Here is a 22,336-nt window from a genome sequence, read left to right on the forward strand (position 1 = left end):
CTATTAAACAAACTAAAGTACCCATTCACATCACAACACGGGTATATGAAGTTTGTCCCGAGAAAGGCCGAAAATTTGGGCTAACATTTATCAATTTGTTTTTTACGTTTTATTCATATTTTATTCATATTTAGTTTCGTTTTACCTTTTAAACGTGGCTATCGTTCACAAAGTCATTATTCTTGTATGAAGTTTGCATTGATATAAAAAAATATGAATAATGTAAAAAATGTCAATATAAATTTATTAAGGCTGTCAACATGCAAAGCCTGAATATGTGCTTGTTATGCAGCTCTTCAATCTAAGTTTGTCCATATATAAACAAGAGTGTACTTGAAGAACTAGTCCCTCCAACCAGTGAATGGGGGGATTGCTGTTTGATGTAGTTGGCTGCCTCTGTTGCATGGGCCTGATCATAAGGTGCCATGGCTGCGTAGCAGAATGCTTTCCATCCCTGAATGAATGAGAGTGAAAGAATCCATTGAAATAATTTAACTTGGTGAGCTTTATTCCTTTGATTTCATAAGGGCTCAACTAGTACTAGTATTGCATGTAATAATTTGATTTTAATGGATTTGAAGTGTTATGGAGTAAGTTCATATCAATTAATTTTCTCATACTTGGTAGTACAAAATATTTGAAGATGTCTGTTTCAAGCTGTATATTAATAACGTTAGCTTTCTGAGAACAAATAATGAATATGCCTTAAATTGGTTCCAAATATTTGTTTTTCATTTTGTTTGTATAGACACTGAGAATATTTTAAGATTTGAAGCTTTGAATTTGTTGTGAATTGATGACAATTTAACTTTTCATAAATTTATTGATTTTGGATATTGGCAAGAAGCCTCTCAAGAATTCATTCTTAAAATTAAATTGTAATTTTACACTATGCATACAAAAAATTCTATTCTTGAAAATATATGAAAGTAAAAGCACAGTTATGTGATAAAATGACACGATTTTGTTAGCACATGGCAAAAAATGTGTTGTAAAGTGAGCCATGTATAAATATATGTTATTCATCTTTATCAAAATGCATTCTGTTTGTATTTTAAGTAATTCCCAGAAAGAGAGACATGACTTTTGTTAAAAATAATTTTTAACTGTCTCTGCTCAAACAAAGAAATATCCTTGTAGAGTTGTCTGCTTTTCTCAAATTAAAACGTTGTGTGGAACTTTTTGCAGAAGTCTGTTAAAATAATTAAATTGAATTCTAAATAATGAGAACAAAAATTTAACATGGTAATGGAAGGAATGTGTACGAGATTAAAATTCAACTTACAGAAGCTAGATCTTGGCTACCAGAAGTAAGACGGTAATCCCTAGCTGTCGAAGGGGTGATGGCTTCTGAGCAGGATTTTAAGATATGTTTTGCCCAGTCCTGTTGTATAAAAGGCCATTCTATAATTTATAATACTTCTGTTACCACTTTTGGACGTTTAGCCCAATGATCATTGTTTCTGGTAGTAAACTAGTCCATATCGTTTACTTGCCGATGAAAAATGAAAAAAAATGACCCCGTTTATATTTACAGTCATTGAAAGTATAAGCTACAACCTTTGAACAAGATTAACTTAAAGAGGTAGACCTAAGGTAAGGGACATAACTCTTTAAATCAGGAAAATGTTTGTATCATATTCAATTTCACTACAAGCTTTCATTTGAAACGGAATTAAACCAGTTCAAGTTACTTTGATGCTTACATGAGATTGATGTAAAATGCTGAATACAAACGTTCAAATGATTGTAAGAGCTGTGTCCTTTACCGTAGGTCTACCTCCTTAATAAACCAGAAACAAGGAGTTTCAGGTCCAAACATAATTTTGAATTATGGGCATGCAATGCTTTTAGTGAATAATATTTGTGGTGAAATAAAAGCAGTAATGATCTTTTAATTATTCTCTGGAGTAAAAGACATACCTTATCCATCCAATATTTAGACACCGATGTGATAGGTATAACCTGTATTCCAATAAGACAAGCATGTCTCTGAGGGAACACGTTGGGATCACATGGCCAGTTAAGGGTGTATGCGTAAAAGTTGTCCTCGCCAATCATGCCTACAGCACCTGAATCTTGGATCAGGGGTGGGAAGTTGATGTAGTTGTGGTCTCTGACGTGCCAGTATTCTCTGACAGATGCAATTTCCATTGCTAGTAGGATTTGACCGGTACGTCTAAGCTGGGCATCGTTTAAGGCATCTCCAAGGGCTGCTAAGCCATGATAACAGTTCAAACTCTAAAAGTCAGATTAGCAAAAAAAGTTTTTTAAATGGAAAAGCTGCATGATATAATATTAATTACCCAAGTATTTATTCACTTTAAGTGACTATAATGGGTAAAATGTACTGGTTTCACGGATTCATTTTTTACTTCTTTACAGCCAGATTTTGTTTTGTTTTGCTTTTTGTTTTTTTTTGCTTTTTCTTGGCAACCCAAACATTAAACACAATTGGCACAATACGAGTTGCCAACGTACATTCCTACTGCAATGGTTAATTTTTTAACAATAGAAAAATGATACGGTAAAACGTAACAAATACGTCAGCGTATAACCTAAATACAGAATAGTAAATGCTTTCATAGGTCACCAAAAGTGTAAACACACCTTGAAATAAGCTCTGAAAGGCCCCAACAACAAAAGTAATGAAAGAAACGGTAATGAAACGATGCCAATTCTTCAAAATAAAACACATTAATAACCAACATCTAAATGTGGACAGGCGCATGAAATATGCGGTGGGGTTATATTAGTGTTATAAAGTCTTAACCATCCCTTTTATGTATGGTCAAAAGTTAACTGAAACAACAAACAAACCACAAATAAGTTAAGTAACTAAAACATCTGTATTTTAGAAGACGAGTCAATATCTTTTTGAGTGTGCATTATAAATTTTAGTTTCTTGATAAATAAACAGCTTCTTTATACTAAAAGAATTAGTATTAATTAATTGTATATTACTCTATGACGTTTAGTGTTTGACATTACAAACCTACAATTATGAAATGCTCTGATTGCTTACCAAAACTTACCTCAGATGACGATTCCTCTTGTCTATGGCCAGGGGCAATACCTGATGCCCAAGAGAAACCAGTATAAATATCCTTATGTCTTGCCACTGGGAAGTGCTTGTCCTTATAGCTAAGGTTTCCAACGTCTCTAGCCATTGCATATATACGGTGTTTATGTTCTAAAACATTTATCTGTCAGATTACTAGTATGGACTAACGAGTAAGGCAAATCAGGTAAGTGAGTAACATTCTTATCATCTTGTCTTAAATCTAACAAACCGAGCCTCGCGCTAAATAACAAAAACTTTTTAAATTTGATTAAGGTAATGCTTAAAACAAACAGTATACATAAATACAGTACAAACCCCAATATGCATACAATGGCACAACCTTTAAAGAACAACATTCGCAGATATCGTCTTCTTTCTATTGCTATTGCTTGCTATTGAGTGGAAGGTTGCTTTTATTACTGGTTGAATTCTTTTTGGCATTTACCACTGTATTGCTTATTTTAAATGAACTTACGTTGTGCCCACGTCGGATCGTGTCGTACGTAATATGCCAGTGCATACAGGAAATATCCAAAATGGAAATGATGGTCGTTGTAGAAAGTGAAACCAAAGTCTGCGCCAAAATCTAAATCCCTCCTGTTTGTTGCTCTCATAAACAAACCTCCCCATACTGTGTCGTATCTTATTTTCCACATTTCATACAGAGTATCTTCAATAGATTTGTAGTTTCATGTTATAATTTATCAAAAGTAGATGCATACCTTTGATGTTAAAAGGAATCTGTAAAAGTTTCATAAATTTAGATTCAGTGGTGTAGGAGGAGTAGAGAATAAGAGAAGGATACCCCTTTGTGTAACTTAAGGACGGACACCCCTATCATTATATACCCCTTCCCTTCCCATTTGCAGGTTTGGATATAAATATATATATAAAAAAAAGCTCATTTATATAACACTTACAATTAATACAATTCCGAATTACGATATATCATTGAGTATTATGAGTCATTTATTTATACATGCTTAGTTTACATTACAAATCCCATACCCAACTCAATCCATCCCGAATAAATAAAAAAAGCCCTATAGTAAAATGCAGTTTTTATTCCTACTAAACAAGTCCTTGTAGCTTTTGTTTCAGACTCGAGCGTACTTGTATTTCTTCAATACTTCAATACAATTAAAGAATGAGTTTTATTTGCTTGGAAAGTTACATAGAATATGATCTTGTCATTGCAAATTAATATGAAACAAAAAACGCCCTTAAACAATCATCACTATTTAAGGAATGGTATGTCCAAATGTGTGCGTGCAAGTTTACACAACTCAAAGGCACTGATATTGTTTAAATGTCTAATGACATACCTTGTACACGAAGCCATTTCTCTAGACAATTCTTTATGCTTGCATCTAGCTGATGGTAATGATTAGTACCAAATGCCCTAGAAATACTGGCAAGTCTAGCTACCATGCCAATTTCTTTTCCTGCGCCATAACTATCCACTTGGTCACAAATCTGATCCAGTTTAGTTTCAGATGCATCTACCTTTATAGCGTTCCTAATGTCCTGAAATACGTTTCAATGAGTGAAGTGACATCTCTATGATATAGATAAAATAACCTCTACATTTGTCAACTTACAATCAACATAAAACTTTATGCATTCCGCATTTTAAAAAATACTTCAATCAGCATATGGATTTTCAGTCAGCATAAAATTTTGTTAAACAATTATGTATGGCCCCTATGACAATGGTTTGTATCATTAAGAGAAAAGCACAGATAGAAACGCGTAGCTTTTTATACGACCGCAAACAAAAATTTGCGGACATATAATGTTATCACCCTGTCGTAGTCGTTGTCTTATTCTTTGGTGCCAGTTAATTTTTGTTTACAATAACTTGAGTAAATATCATCATATCTTTTTGAAATTTTAACATATTGTTCCTATTAACATCCAAAGACCCTGTAGTTTTTAGGGGATTTCCCCCACCCCCCAATCCTTTTGCAAATATGGTGCTAAAATGGGGAAAATATGTGTTGTCTTTAGAATTGATGGAATAGTTTGTGATTTTGATGATTCTGGTGTCATCATGATTCTTTCGAAAGTCTGTATTTAGAGGATTTTTTTTTAGGATAGACTTATTTAAAACTGTTTCGGAGTTAAAGGGGTACGATATGGGACTACGTTAAAAAAAATCAACGTTTTTTTTATTTTTAGTTTGATTTTGAATTTATTTATTAGATTCCTCATGAAAAATTTTGTCTGCGTTTTTCAATCTGACATATTTCAGATGAATTTCTTCCAGTTTTTTAGTTTATAAGGGAAAAAAAATGGGTCACGCCAAAAAATAAAACCCAACTTAAGTTTTTTATTTGTGGTCCAATTTTATAATTTTGTTTCACATGATTCCTCGGACATCTCTTACGGTAATCAAGTTATAAGAATCGAGGGCAAATGTTTTTGATAGACACCAATGAAGCAGAACTTCTTTCACCATTAATTGAATTTCAAATTTGGTCAAAGAGTAATCAAGGGAACCAAGGTTATAGCGGTAATCAAAAGAATGTAATCCAGGGACGAAGACCAGACATGGAAAAAAGACATACACAACAAAGAACATAAAGTAACTAAAATTATACATACAGAGTAACTCGGACTCCACTAAAAACTGGGAGCATGGACCAGGTGCACCGGTAGGGTAAGCGTCCTCTACTTTTCTAGAAACATCCGCCGATTTGCTAATAAAAAGTCAAGTCCGGGGTAGACAAAAAGGAAAGGAAAACTATGACCCGTTGAATATATCAGTTTTCATAGTGCAGATGGATACACCATAACGATCAACGAGTTCATGATGACGACCATAAAACTTCTGTAGTGATGACTTCAATCTTGTACCAACATAACCCTGTTCCAGAAGCCTATTTGGTAGAGTTCTAGCGCGATACAAAAAAGTCTGCGTAGTTTTGGCACGCTCTGGCATAACGTATGAGTTGTGATATGAACACTCCATACGCAGGTGTTGATGGGATGTTGCCACAGATGAAAGGTCAAAATTGTGTTCACAAAGACTTTTTTCAAATCGTATGATTCCGACGAAATCTTCTTTCTGTATAACATTTCACCCAAAATGATGGTATATCGCAAAACATATTTGAGTTTACAATGTATCTTTCGACATGTCAACGGGCGGAAAGTTGTATATCACAGCACATCCGTAAAAAAATATGGCCCTGTAAAAATGTTCTTTTTCTGTTTTACAGGAAAGATTTGAGGGTGATATAAAGTGGCCATGGAAATATTTTCCTTTCTTAAAATTGATTTAAACAATTTATAACCTCGAGGTGATGTGCATTTGCTTTAATTTTGTCCACTGCTGCTTGTTCTGGTTCCATCGATGCTCTAGGCATGTCCATCTCCATCAACCAACTACTGCCAACATATCCTTTAAACCCATATACGGTTGATCTCAAATGACTGGCAAAATTATTCTTCAGAATATATTCCTGAACAAAAGTAATATTTTTGTATGTACATTCAGCACCCATGTCTCAAGTATATTGAATGTGGTGTATTTTCCAATGTATGTTACTAATTATTTAAGAGGTTACCATTTAAAACAAACTTAATTTGAAAATGATTTCTAAACTTTTATAGCCACTATTAAGCAAATCTTAGGGCTGTAAGAAATTTAACTTCAGAAATATGAAACACTGAGGAGGCATATGCTAGAGTCTCAAATTACCATGTATAGATACACATTATATACATTTTTGACAGTAACATGTAATGAAACTAAAAACTTTTGGAGCAAATTTCAAAAGGTGTTACTTCACCAACCTGATGTGGTATCGTGATCATCATCAATTTACCCATTCCAGAAGCTGCATTTTGGTTGTTTGGGTTCCAATCGAAACTTGAAAAAGTCTTATTGGTTGCTTCGGAAACACAATACGCTGTAGACGGCTTATAAGAATAAACTCCAAGAAACTCGTTTAAGTCGTCGTTGTGAGACTTGTCACCACGCGGACCAGCCCCTAAATAAGCTAGTTGAACAATGCCGTTGTATCGACCTCCATGTATTTGACTAAACTTAATTGTATTATCACCACTATTGATATGCGGTATTACTGGTTGCGAGAAATAGAGCAAAAACTTTCTTGTTTGTCCTGGGAGATCGTTTCCGGGTTCATTGAGTTCCATAATGAACTTAGAGCCACCATGGCCAGTGTGTGACGGAGACTGAGTGTGAGGGGCATGTGTCACTGGACTATGTGTCACGAAGGGAGCGTGTGTTTGAGGGGCATGCGTCACTGGTCGGTATGTATGAGGTGCATAAGTCCATGGACGATGTGTCACAGGTGGAGGTTGTGTTGGGGCATGAGTATGTGGCAACACTCCTGAAAGAAGATGATATAAAGAAAAAATGACTCCGAATATTCTAAGAAAATTTTTTAAACCTTACATGAAAAAAAAATAGGTCAATTCAACCCATGAATTTCTGCAAACTAAGAACGGTCTAGCAAATGAAAACGTTTGGGAGAATATTGGTCTATCTTTCAGGAAGTCAATATACACAAGACAACGTAAACAGCCTCAATTAGCTAATTCTGCATTAGTAAATGGTCTGATTAAGCAAACCAGGTTATTTTGCATAACGTCGATTGGTCCAAACTCTGTGATTCAAATAGTCCCAAACAGAATAACGTTTTGATTACGAATTAATGGGTAATATACGGTCTGTCGTCCATTATAAAATTGTTAAAAATTACTAATTCCTATTTTTTTAATAGTTATATTCAATAACATGGTTTGGGCCACTTAACACTTAGTTTTGGACTGATATAACGATTAAACGGTCATATAACCGGAAAGGTCTACATATACTACTAAGTATTTTTATACCCCAGCATACAAAGTTTTGGGGGTATATAGGAATCACCCCGTCCGTCTGTCTGTACACATTCCTTGTAAGTGCAACTCCTCCTAAACTGCTCAAGGAATTTTGATGAAATTTTATACGGAGGTTGGTTATATAGATGTGCATTTAGGAATACAATTACTGTCCAAAGGAAAATAATTTAATTTAAGGGTTTTACATGTTAAACCCTCGTAAGTGCAGCTTAAAGGACAGGAAGATTTGGTATTGTATTAGATTTGCATGAAGGAGTATAATTACTGTTGGAGAACTCCAAAAGCAGATAATCCAAATTAAAGGTTTTACATGTTAAACCCTCGTAAGTGCAGCTTAAAGGACGGGAAGATTTGGTATTGTATTAGATGTACATGAAGGAGTATAATTACTGTCGGAGAACTCCAAAAGCAGATAATCCAAATTAAAGGTTTTACATGGTAAAACCTAATAAGTGTATCTCCTCCTAAACCGCTCAAGGGATTTTGCAGAAATTTTATAAGAAAATTTGGTATTATATTTAGATTTGCATGAAGGAATATCATTTCTGTTGGATAGCTTCAAAAGGAGATAATCCAACAAGTTTATTTTTACATTTAAGTCCAATTAAAGCGGTGATATTCTCTTAGTGAGCTTGCTAACTGCACTTTTAATTAAATACTAATTATAATGAATAAATATCATACATAAAACAATACATTTCCTTTAATACATATTTCTTCATATCTGGTCTCAGTTGATCTTGCCTTTCATAATCTAAAAGATGTAACTTTCTTTTACGGGTATATGTAACATGTAACTCAAAAGAAAGGGTTTTTAATCTATTTTCCTATCTATTAAGAAGTTCTGTAATTTAAACTTTTTTCAACTAATGAGTTTATTTTGCAACTATACAATGAAGTTTCATTAAGAATCGATTAATTATCATACCCCACGTAAAGCAAGAGGCATAAAGTGATATATGTTGTCCGTCCGTTCCTAGTCTGGAACGCCTCTAAAACTGCTGAATGGATTTGTTTACAAGTTCGTCATCACATGATGCTTTTGTGCACCATCATTTTTGTTTTCCCCCATTTTAATGACTTTTGGGGTTTCCTTTATGGTTTCTGGGCAAGGGAGTGAGGGGTACCACCATGTGGACTTTGATAACAATTAATTATCTTATTAAGGTTATTTCTGATAATCGATTAAAATAATGTCTGACCTGGTTCCATTTGTCAACATTCCTGCAGTGAGTTAAGCTATAGAAAGTTTACCAGTTTGGTATTATTCAGGGACTTCATTCGAAAAAAAGTGGCCAACCTGCCTATACCAAATGGTCATCTTCCTAGTATTCTTATTAAAAAAAAAACTTAATTTCATTATAAACAATAAACTCGGAACATTAAATCCTTGTACAATGACCGTTTGTTAAAAAAATTGTTTGGATATTTTTCAAAGGGATAAATAGCACACATCTACGCAATAGAAAGCATGGCCGCGGCCCCCTAATTTGCGTTCTTTATCAAAAACACACGGTCATTAAGAAAATAACTTCAGAATATAAAATCCATATAAAGTAACATTTGGTAAATAAAACAAGTCATGTACTAATGTTAGCATATGCTGCTGAAAACTGAAAAAAATAACTTAGTTCAACATGCTGAAAATGTAGGGGAAAAATCAAAGAAGAAAAGGTGAAACTTCAAAATGTATTTAAAGATTGTTTGAATAACATTGGTTGAATGCATAGTTACAGATGCGTATATTAACACTGTGCAGTGTTTAAATTATATTGGATACATACTTTTTAAGTTAAAGATTACATAAAATATGTACCAATTAAGCTTTATGGACGGATGGAGGGAGTCGAGCGGATACATAATCTGCCTTCACCATTGTTGACACAAGTAAAATCAATTTATTATTACCAACCTGTACAAGTCGCTGTGTACGGGTGGCTGACCCAGTGTGTGTGGGGTAAGACAACACAGCCAATAACGTTAATTGCAATACTGAAATATGAAGAAGTCTTGCTTTTATGATAGACGACGAAATTGTCAAACCGATAGTCAATACAAATTTACCTTTGAATCAGGGAGAGTTTGATTCTGTCTGAAAAGAAATAAATCTACGAATAGGTGGGAGTTTGAACATCCTCGTGACAAGACTGGTCACTTAGTAGTCATATTTACCCACGATCTACCCTTTTATAGCATATGGTCTAGTCTCATACCATAGAACGGTTTTAATAATAAGAGCCAATAGAGTCTTTTGTGGTGAGTTGGTGAGTATGCTCAATACACACGTCCGCGAGGTAGGGCTTGGGTAGTACAAAAGAATTTTGCTCGCGGAAGTAGATATTGAGCATGCTTTACGCATGCTCATCGACTACCACAACGTTAGCACAAAAGGGAACATAAAACTTGAAAATTAGGACGGACTGATCGTTTTTAACGTCCTTGACTAGCCAATTAAGGCTGCCCTCGAACGAGTTCCATGTATAGCTTTACTTTAAAAATCTCGTTGTTTTGTAGTTGCATGGAACTTCGAGTAGTTGTTTCCATTGTATGTGAACATAAACGACTGTTTCCAGGGCTAGGTCGACGACCATAAGACCAATTTGGTAGTCGAAAACATCCGGTCGAATATGGAGAGTGTCATCAATGTCTGTACAAGTGTAATGACTGCTCTGTGATTGCCAACTAGCTAGAACCGTTGATATTTAATTAGGGCTGACTAAGGGGATCGGAAATGAAAGTTCGTTCGAGCTTTATACTGAATACTACTATTTTTAAGGTAGGTGTTGTCTCAAATCAGACTTAAGTCAAGGCTCGCCAATTTTCAAATTTTCAAAGGTCATAAATTAAGTTAGTATATACTTCGGTTAACATCACTTTTGTCTACTCCTCTATTAGAGTAAGAATCGAACACTAATTGGCGGTCACGGACATTTGTAATTTTCATTCCAAAAGTGGCATATCTATCAAAAGGACTCTCTGGTTTATACTTACTCCTGTTTAAGATTACAACGGCTTCATTAATCAAACATTAACATCAAATTTGCTTCTTATTTCAACTCAACATACAAATGACCAAAACATTATTTCGGTTAATGCGGAAGGTATTTCTACTAACTTGATGTGTCTACTGCTTGTTCGTAACCGTATATGAACGTCTTGGCCGATACGTTGACATCTACTGCTTCTGCAGGTGACCATAGCGGGGGGATTGTGCCACACAGTTGACCCTTCAACAGCATACTGGATCTGTAAAAAGATAAAGATAACTCACTCTAGATCGCCATGTGATTAACTCATATGGTACGTACACATGGATGCTTACTGTAAAAGCTTTAATGTGTAGTCATTGAAAAGAAGAAAAGAAAAAGGTAGAACCACTTGGAACCAAGGTTGATATGCAGTTTCTAAAAGCACTATATATAAGGTTAGTTTCTAGCCGCCCCGTGCAGGTCCGGGTGTGAAAAGAATAGGCCTGCAGCAGCGCTAAGCTTGTCGTAAAAGGCGACTAAATAGTGCTCAGAACCCTAGCCGGGGGCTAGGCGGTCTGCCCACAGAGCAACTGGGATGTGTTCCCCAGGTGGTGGAATGGGGTACCCCTGGCGTGTTACATGCTGGGGTTGTCAGGCTATAATACGGATAACCTGACCGCAAACCATAGTGGTGCACCGTGTTGGGAAAGATGCCACGTTAAAGAACCCTACTGTGGTATTCTCCCGGAGTAGGAACCATAGGGCTCCGCCACAGGAGGCTAAATTGCCCGACCCTACCCACCTCTCCCTATTTCCAGTGGCAATCAAAATTTGTCGACCCCATTGTCCTTGTGTCCCATCCCTTTTTCATTTCATTATCATTTCATGTTCATTTTGTCATCAATTTCATGTTCATCGTCTGAATATTGCTGAAATATTGCTGCTCGGACGTTAAACCCCAACAAACAAACAAAAAAAACAAAAAAAGTTTCTAGCAACGACACCCTTATCTAAAGAGACAGTGTCTTAATGGCATTAACTTATTATACTTAATTTTGTTGTAATAAGAATGACTTGCTTTTTTGAACATCAAATCAAACCGTTAAGATTGCATTTAATTTATCTACAATTATATTGCTGTTAATACTAACATTAACCCCATCAGCATTAACTTACAACAAAAGATGGACAGGTTGCGAGAAAACTGCCGAAGAACAGAGTTCACTCATGCAGAAATGAAAACATTCAAAGTTAGGGCAGTATTAGAAAATGTGCATGTCTATGATGTTATACCGAAAAAGGGACTTCAATGCGAAAGTGGGAATTGATAACACCGGTGTGGAAAGAATAATTTGTAGAAACGGATGTGGAAATCTATTTTAATTGGATATTGCAGATTGAATGATCGCGCTATTCTATCATTAGTATATTCATACCATCAGACTCAACACAATGTCAACTTACTCTACTCGAACAAGAACAAACAGGCTTCGGAGACAACAAAGAGGCTGTATAGATCATGACTATATCAAGCACCAGAGAGCACATGCAACAGAAAACAGTCAGTCTCAACACAATATTCAAAGTAACCACCCAGGTAATAATAGGCATGACAATAACTAACAAATCAAACAGAAATCTAATTAAGGTAAATCAGACTTAATACTTTAAGCAGATAGTTTTCCTAATTTTTCTAAAAGACAACCTTGAACGGTTTAAAATAAAGAACCATCGAACTTAATTTCGAGATAATTGAGCCTGAAATTTTCTTTTTTTTGCGATTTTTTTTAAACATTTTATAGATTCTGTAGGAAATTGTCACATTTTCACTTACTATTAATTTTATCTTCCAGTACTGAAGCCAAAATAAGCGCACTAAAAAGGGAAATTAAGGAGTTTTTGATTTTGTCAAAAATGCTACATCAGTTTTCCAAAGACCCCGATGTAGCAAAAACATTGTCTACTATACATGACAAATATGTTGTCGTACCAGCAGATAAAGCCCAAAACAGCAATCTTTTTGTCGACAAAACGTTTTACATCCAATGTTTATTATCAGAGGTGGACGTAGAAAAATAATAGCAGTGATAAGACCTATACTGCTACCACACACTCCAAAGAAGAGATTGTGGAAAACCATAAGTCCGTGCTATCATCTTTTGGTCTTTCTACCAAGGACGATGATTGTGATTTACCGTCTATGTACTAAATTCCTAAACTCCACAAAAATCCATACAAACCAAGGTTACACAGCTGGATCTGCAAAATGTACTACCAAACCTCTTTCAAAACTTATAACTTCTATATTCAAAGCTGTCAAAGAAGGTCTGCAGTCCTACCACAACACTTGTTACTCCCGTAGTGGTATTAATTCAATGTGGATCCTGAATAATTCGAAAGATCTTTTGGAGACTATCAGTTCAAGACTATCAGCAGAATATAATAGCATTAAAACCTACGATTTTTCAACACTATATATTTTAATTCCCCATACTAAGTTAAATTCCCGACTTTAAAACATTATACATCGTTGTTTTTTTCTCTCAAAAATGATGGTACACCTAGATACAAACATATAGTTCTTGGTAGAGATTTCTCATACTGCGTAAGACATAATTCCAAATCATCTTCCAAATATTCAGAAGAAGATGTTTACAAAATGCTGGACTGGAATTTTTAATCGACAACATATTTGTCTAGTGTGGTGGACGCGTTTTTCAATAAACGGTCGGCATTTCAATGGGAACAAATTGTGCTCCTCTACTTGCTGATCTATTCCTTCACTCTTGAGGCTAACTTTATAGCTGATCTGATCCGAAAGAACGAATATCATTTAGCTAGATCCTTTAATCTCAGTTTACGCTATATAGATGAGGTATTACCTTTAAACAATCATAATTTTTGGGATTTGATACATCGCATCTACCCTAAAAAACTTGAGATAAAGGATACTACAGACATTGTGAAATCAGCCTTACATCTTGACCTACACTTAGAAATCGATGGTAAAAGAAAACTATTGACCAAAACCTTACGACATACGTGATGACTTTTCATTCAGAATTGTCGGCGTTTAGTTCGTCTGTAGCAGCATCCCTTCAGCACCTGCGGATGGAGTGTTCATATCACAGCTCATGCGTTATGCCAGAGCTTGTCGAAACTACGCAGACTTTTTATATCGCGCGAGAATTCTAACAAATAGGCTACTGGAACAGGGTTATGTTGCTTCAAGTTAGAAGTCATCACTACAGAAGTTTTATGGTCGTCATGATGAACTCGTGGATCATTACGGTGTATACATCTGCGCCATGAAAACTGATTTGTTCAACGTGTCATAGTTTTCCTTTCCTCTTTCCTCTACCCTGGACTTGACTTTTTATGAGCAACTCGGTGTATGTTTCTAGAAAAGCACAGGACGCTTATCCTACCGGTGTACCTGTTCCTGCTCCCAGTAGTGGTCTGATTTGCTTATTTGCTTTTATTGCTTTGTGAGTATGATTTTAATTACTTTGTGTTCTTTGTTGTGTATGTCTGTTTACCGCTGTAACCTTGGTTCCCTTGATTATTCTTCCATGTCTTGTCTTTGTCCCTGGATTGCATTCTTTTGATTACTGCTATAACCTTGGTTCACTTGATTACTCTTTCTTGTGGATTAAACAAAATACATAATTTACAGTTACAGTTTGTATCCGCATTTTTGGGGATTTTTGGTCATTCATTCACATTCATAAATCAAGATAAGGGTGAAAATTTCTCCCATACTCTAAGATATTTATGACATTTTGAAATTTTGAAAATTATCAAATCCAACAGCTGTAAACTACCAAGAAATTAGTTGGGACATATAAAGCATATATTTGCCACTGAGGATACTGGTGCTACGATTCAATTTCACGGCGACTATAACGCCTGATTAATTATCAATAATATGCCAAATATTTCGAAACAAACAATTCAGGTGTTATTTTTTTTCTGCCCATTTATGTTGAAATTTCCCGGAGTAATGAACCGTAACGAAAGCGGGAAAATAAGCGCTCTGTCAGGACCATTGCGATGGTTTCCAACTTTTCGGTTTTTACCCTGATACTTCAATTTGTTATACGGACTTTCCCTTTAGACTATTCTTTTTTTCTACTGTATAGGTTATATCGGTTCGGTAGTTTTGTTATACTCTCATTCCATGAACAAATCTTACAAAAATATATTTTTTTAAATACTTCGTTATATAATGCCAATGTACAGTTGGTGACTGATTAAGATGACAAGTTCTTGCAGCCAAAAACAGTATTTTGTTCTCTTCGACATTTTTTGAAAGCAAAATTTGATGCAGGCGAAAAAAATCAAGATGTAATCAATAATTACCTTATAAATTGGAATATCACTAGCACCCAGATGTACAACGAGGTGGATGTTTCCATATCCGTCGCAACTTCCAGTTAAAGAAATTGTGGTAGGATGACAGACATATCTTTTGTCCAAACTTTTTCCAGCATCTTCCTCTTCACTGGAATCGCGTCTCCCGTTACAAGAAACTTCTTCCGGTTGGGCGATCCAATTACCAGGTACAATATAGTATCCGATGTAATTAACTGCATAAGCCATACGACCTTTTAAAATGCAAAACATTTTCATATCATTTCCTATAAAAAAAACAGAAACTATTTTTGTTGTTGTATCATTTAAGATTCCCTTACCAACTTTTTTCTACAGTTGACACCTGACACTTACCATGTAAGTATTGAATGTGGTTGTTCTGAGTTATACAATGAGAGTTTCCGACAGTTCATTGAATTAATCGTGTATCTTTGCTTGTCTTTATACAAGGCTGTTAAATGTTCCTTTATATATTCAAAATTATTCCTTTGATGACGTTATAGTTCTCAAACAGACAAACATCGACACAATTTGCCAACATAGAAAGGATGTCCGAACTCCAAAGCACTACAGCCTTGTGCATAAAGTCCCTGATTAATGGTGGGTTTACTGTATCGAAATAATAGCATTCTGAAGTCTACTCCACATTGACATATTTTGTGCCCAACACCACAACGCGACGCGACGCTGGTGCTTCGAAGTAAAATAAAAACTTACCATGAGCGCTTGGTACTGTGATAGTGACGCGTCGATCTCCATTTGAAAGTTTGCATGTCTGAGTATTACAGTTGCGCATACCATGTGTACCTGACCGCCACGCAGATAGAGTGCTGTATGCGTACTGTAATTTTGTGATGTCATGGATTGGTTTCGTGCTGTCCAAGGTAATTGTCATGGTACTTCCAATACATGATGCAGATAAATGACCACTTCCACCATCCATAGCTGTGGATGAAAAGTACATGAATCATTTGAAGCATTGATGCGAAAGGTTATTGATCGCTGTCAGACGTGGTAGTGCAATGGATTAAAACAAAAGTTGTCAACTCTATTTCAGATTGCAAAAATGCTTCACTTATTTTAAAGTTAGAAGTAGTACCTAAAATGCATTGACAATTTATGTATTTATTGACAACGATAGAACGCGATTTAATTCCAAGGTAACTTCTAAGATAAGGTTATAGAAATCTACATTATTTCAAAAAATAAATTTAAAAAATAAGTACCTGAGCTCTCCTTCGGACAATTGAAGTTCACATGTTGACCATTGAAGTTGCTTAAACAAAAGGGTTTGACAACCGGGTCCGCATTCTTAAAAATATGGGTTAGCAAAGCAGAGCCTCTCACCAGTGGAACCTTAACAACATAAAATAAATCATATAATACTATTACAGAGAGTATGTATGAATAAAAAATAGAGTGTTACAATATAAGGCAGAAAGGTAGCATGTAACGCTTACCAATAAAGGATGTTACAATGCAATAATGCAATTCTAATTAATTATCGTGTAGCAATACTACGCGTGCGAAACGATACGCCCACACTGAAATGAAAGTCGGAAATTCCTTCCATAATGATTTACATTGTAAAACAATCATAAACTTTCGTCAAAGCATTTTTGAGGTATCATCCTATGTATGGACGGACAGAAGAATTGTATTTAACGGTTATACGTTCCTATGGTAGTACTATTAAATGAGTAACATTGAAAGACTTGATAATTTTCTTATAACGATGCAACACTTACAACACTAGAAATAGTATGTAAATATATTTTTACTAAGACTACAGTTATGTTTTTTACCTCCATGGAGCCGCCATTTGCTTGATATTCGAAGTTTGCATACAAATCTCCAAAATCGGTCATTTCGGCATCAGAAATTCCATCCATACCAATACGGACGCCTGACTTGCCTGTAATAAATACGAATGTCCTCAATTATATATGAGTAAGCCTCTCTGAATAGTCAAAATGAAGTTTTTAAATTTACAATCATATAGTTTCCATCATGTATACACTTCTGTCTAAGAGTAATCAAAGGAACCAAGATTCTAGTGGAAATCAAAAGAATGCAATCAAGAGACAAAGACCAGACATGGAAAAGTGACAAACACAGCAAAGAACACAAAGTAACTAACATAACACATACGACGTAACAAAAGCAAATGAGCAACTCGGACTCCACTAAAAATCGGAGCATGGACAAGGTGTACCGGTACGGTAAGCGTCCTCTGCTTTTCTAGAAACACCCGTCGAGTTGCTCATATGAAGTTTAGTCTGGAGTAGACGAAATAAGAAAGGGAAACTATAACACGTTAAACAAATCAGTTTTCACATAAGTTTAGTTTGCATCGTTCCTTGAATTATAAGCCTTAGTGGTGGTTATGTTTGATTTTGTTTTAAATAATCAACATCTTCTCTACAGATAAATAGTTGTTGTTCAAGACATTGTCACTATCAAGATAATCAACTCGACTAGTAAAAACCTTTTAATTTGGCTTTCTGTTATTTTATGTAATGTATAAAGTAAGATGGTAAAGATATTCATTAAGAAGAATATTTATTATCTAAAATAAATATTTAAATCCAGCCGAAAGTGAACCCTTTTAGTTCAATTTTTAAAATGGCTTACCCTGTAGAAGTTTAATTGTTTGTATTTGGTGCATGACACTCTCATTGGCAATCATACCACATCTCCTATTTTTATATTGTTGCTACGCAATCACAATAACTTGCAAATTTTAAAGGATTTAGAAATTTTGCGCTTTAATAAAATAAAGCCACATGTTTTCTAAAACTCTTTCCGTATTGTTTATTCCGAAAAAACTCACGTGTATTTTTATATCTCCACTATCCCGTTATGTAATATTTCATGTTCCCTTTTGCACTTTATTTTGCTTAAATATTTTTGAAATTCATTATTCATTTTTTTATATGAAACTTGCCCGTGAATATCCCTCCTTTATTTCCGTCTGGACCGGACGTCATCTGCTTCATGTTAGTTCCAAGACTCCACAATTTGTTCCATGACTGTCCGGCCGCTGTGGCTGACTGTTGTAACATCATGTCTGATCTGTCAGGGTCTGACCATCTGTCCAGTGTATAGGCATCATAAACGATTCCCCCGTTCACCAATATGGCTTTAATGAAAAAGACAAAACATCAAAGTAACTAAATGGGGTAACCCATTGGGAGAATAAAACAAATCAAGAACATGTTCAACAGAGGGTACATAAAATGCGATCAACTCGAACCTATACCTAGAGAAATACTATCATGCTCTAGAATTTTTAGCAGTTCCTACCAATACACCTTTGACAAATGAAGAACTTGTAAAAATGGAATTTGTCAATTAAGACTTGTTGACGAGCGTAATGACCATAACTAAACACCTCAACCGATGCAGCTATCATATTTATCATATTCTAACATTTAATATATTTGAAGCTTTCCTCAAGTATCTATTTCAAGAATGAGATAAAGAAAAGCTACAAACACCAAATTGAGAATTATATCCTGTGAATGTACTTTTTCATTTAGTTTGGAATGTTAATTCGGTATTCAGCCAACAACAAAACCACAACAGATCCCCACGAATAAAGGTTTTCAACAGTAGTTTAACTCCACATAATTCCAATGAATGACAATGCTTACACTGTAAAAAAACTACTGGAAGATAATCTAATAGGACTGAACTCAAGCTACCTATGGTAATAAGTAGGCACTGGTCAATATTTCACAAAAGTTTATAAAATGAGAACATGTATCATCAAACTTGCACTGTTTGAGGAGTACCGATCTTCGTGGTTTTTGTGTGTATGGTAAACCATGAAATATGGTTAAAAACTAAAAGGACATTTCAAATACAATGATATGAAGTAGTCGTCACACCACGAATTATATAATTCTAGAAAGTTTTCCCCCTATCCACAAATAAAACACAGTTAATGTATTGATGTTTTACTAGGAGCAATAGAAACTGTCATTGCCAACCGTATTTCAAACGTCCAGTTAAGGAAACATAACTTTACCTTCATATGGAAATAGGACCATTGGGATAGGGTCTCCCTTTATTGAGTTTGTTGCAAAGTGATGTGTTGGAAGTGGTCGTTGTGATCTTAGATTCCCGGTCCTTTGTGGCGGTGCTTTGTTTCGGAGCTCATGGTTTATGCCAAATATGTTGCCCGGGTCAGCTGTGTCAAGTGGTCTGTCTTGAAGTGGAGTGCAGCCATTCGGTAGTGTGCTCACCGCATTATGAACTAATACGACTGAAAAGGTATCCCAACCTAATGAAATATGGATGTCAACTTCCCTTTTTTGTAGACCTGACCTTAATATACCACAATTCTTCTTTCAATCTCCTGACTTCAGAGCGTAACTATTAAACTTTATATTTTTTTCTCTCCGCCGTTTAGCCAAAGCCTCAGAGGCGGAACCAATATTTCAGGTTAAAGTGTGTAAACATAACCATTAGCCTGAGGAGCGAGGTTTTTATTGGGCTGGGAAAGGGGAGTAATTTTGTTGCCAATTATGGTTTCAAAGCAAAACTAAAATATACTGTTTTTTAATATAAGGACTTGTTGAAAGTAAAATTATCGGAAATTGATTTCATGTAAAAAAGTATATATTTCCTTTTTTCTTTTGTGAGATGTCTCAATTGTCCATCAGCATCAAATACAAATGCTAACAGTCATTCGACCAATCTGTTTTCTTGAGGTCCAAGATGCTTGTTAAATAATTTTTTAATCGAAGTATACCAAGTCAGGAATGTTTTTTTCCAGTTTCGTAAAGTGTGAAGAGCGATGGTCATTTACTACACTCTTACATTCAATAAAAAAAAATAGTTACCATTTAGTGAAAATAACCATTACTCATTTTAACATACAAAATTCTATTTGAGTATAAAATTAAGTAATAAACATGTTATTATCCCGATTTCCCAAAATAAAACTTTTATATCTTTTTGGAATACTAAAGTTTGCAAATTGAATAGTCTGCAAAAAGTAATGAACAGTTTAAACGTTAGAAATAGATTTAAGATTTGTTTCTTGGTTGACAGCAAAATGATTCCTCCCATCCTCAGTCGGGGATTAAAAATTCAGGTAACCACCGGGTTACATTTCTGCGAGAATTTTCTCCATTCTCTGTGATAAAATTAATATTTTACCATCTCAAGTGGAGAAAAAAAATAAACCACTGATTACTGAAGGAGAATCTATATTAAAATCCAAAAATTCTATATTTAATGACCGATTTATACTATTGTTGGTGTTGCACTAAATAAACGAATACATTTTTTAAACATTTTTATGAAGGCTTCATTTGTGAAAAAATACTACACTACGAAATGTCTGACAAACAGAAGAAGAAGGAAGAACAAAATAAATTTGTAGCCCTGAAGTAAACAATTCATAGAGCTGAACCAAAGAGAAGAAACTTACAGGCCACAAAGAGGATCAGCATGGCGATAGGAAACACCTATTTAAAGTTTAAAAGATAAGAAGATTGACAAGATATTGAGTGGTGACCTATACTTGTTAACATGTACACATGCATGCATTAGTAAAATTATTTGGGTCATGTCATGTGAATATTTCAGAACTGAAAGATAATAGATTAGGTTTGCTTAAAGATATCTTTTTAATCTACCGTGTCTCCAAAGAAGTTCAAAAAATACTTGAGTGATATATCAGAAGGATCAACAACACTTATAAATGGTTCCTCCATAGATATTGTTCGTATATCAAGTTGTATTAATGTATAAAATGCCAACTCTACAGGAACTTATTATAATTGAATTTTGTGTCAGAGGTGATGCGTCGACAAGCTACTTAAGTACCAAATTGATGGGAAAATCATAAAGGCACAACTCCCACAAAATTGTGGGGACTTCCTTGTACGTATTGTGTCCTTGCTACCTCCCTACTGGCAGTTTAAAAACATTCAGCTAAGTTGTACAAGCTCCTTGGGAAATTTCTTAGTTCAAAGGGCATAAAACATCGGAGATAAAAAGTTCCTTGTAATATGCACAATTACATATGATGTCCTCGTTATCTATCACATTGTTTGTCTATTGTCTATTGGTTTAATTTAAACCAAATCAATGATCTATAATGTGAAGATACATTCATTGGTGGGTATCAATTTTCGTTGTTTACCCACATTTTGGTTGTTTAAGGACTTCATTAGAGCATAGTAATTTTAATGGATTTTTTTTTTTATTTCTTTCGGAAAAAATAAATTCTTTGTTAGATCACAATACAAATGCCATGAAAACAGACGAAAAGATATATCAATATGTCGTGCGATTTAAATAATTTAAACTTTTCTTTAAAAATGTTTAAAAGATATTATATCAATTAGATAATAATTTTTAAAATGTGGAAAATGTTTAAAAACCGGTGGAAATGGGAGAGTTACAATCAGTTCATGCAAGTTTGCGTGATTGAGGGGTAATACCGATGGACATATGGACAAAGGATATTTAAAATATTTAATAGTAAGCTTGAGTGAGTGAGTGAGTGAGGGGTTTACCAATGGTCATGAGAAAGTTACGATTACGTCCAGTTTGTGATTGAAGTGTTTTACCGGTAATCTCATTCTCTCATGTAACCAATGATCACAAAAAAATAGCTAAAGTTATCGAGAAGCATGAAATGGTTTAATACGTCACTTGTATTACTATAATGTATGGTGATAGAGTTAATCATGAAGTTAATACAATAGAATAGAAAGTCTTTTCCGCTACGTGCATGAAGTTGAAAAACTGACAGATGACTTGAGCGATGATATTAAACTTTTAAACATGCATATGTACATTTTAAAATGAATATAGTTGTTCAAGTTCCTTAATTATAATTGCAATATATATTCTCCCTTTATAATTATACAGTTAACACTATTCATTCGCAAAATCATCACTAAAATAATTCAATCTAATTTGTTTTTTTTTTCTAATATCCAAAAATTTCAATCCATAAAATTCGGATAAAAATCGCATATCAATGCACACTTTTTCTTAATTTTTTTGTCTTTTTTATATTTATGATTAA

The 22,336-nt window shown here is 34.7% G+C and overlaps 1 protein-coding gene across 1 annotated transcript; it reads right to left on the reverse strand.

Annotated features, from left to right (window-relative positions):
* Positions 1–218: 218 nt before the first annotated feature.
* Positions 219–20,781, reverse strand: LOC148607638 (uncharacterized). The gene is made up of 17 exons (XM_088545982.1): positions 20,726–20,781; positions 19,316–19,552; positions 18,230–18,424; positions 17,088–17,197; positions 16,509–16,638; positions 16,000–16,227; positions 15,271–15,515; positions 11,055–11,185; positions 9,852–9,931; positions 6,866–7,425; positions 6,364–6,531; positions 4,390–4,591; positions 3,540–3,734; positions 3,036–3,193; positions 1,924–2,241; positions 1,286–1,384; positions 219–454 (listed from the first exon to the last, which is right to left on the reverse strand). Exons 1-17 carry the CDS (start codon positions 20,745–20,747, stop codon positions 302–304), a joined length of 3,231 nt encoding a protein of 1,076 aa, XP_088402108.1. The 5' UTR covers positions 20,748–20,781; the 3' UTR covers positions 219–301.
* Positions 20,782–22,336: the final 1,555 nt, after the last annotated feature.

The sequence above is a fragment of the Perna viridis genome, chromosome 9 (assembly GCF_037379345.1).
Source record: "Perna viridis isolate PV_CMFRI_1.1 ecotype Kerala chromosome 9, ASM3737934v1, whole genome shotgun sequence".
In the NCBI taxonomy this organism is placed as follows: Eukaryota; Metazoa; Mollusca; class Bivalvia; order Mytilida; family Mytilidae; genus Perna; species Perna viridis.

Coding starts and splice junctions, on each gene's coding strand:
- LOC148607638 (XM_088545982.1), bottom strand. CDS start 20,747: ATGCTGATCCTCTTTGTGGCCT. Junction 15,516..15,999: donor CACAGTACCAAGCGCTCATG/GTAAGTTTTTAT, acceptor GCATTTTAAAAG/GTCGTATGGCTTATGCAGTT. Junction 7,426..9,851: donor GTACACAGCGACTTGTACAG/GTTGGTAATAAT, acceptor ATCTTCTTTCAG/GAGTGTTGCCACATACTCAT.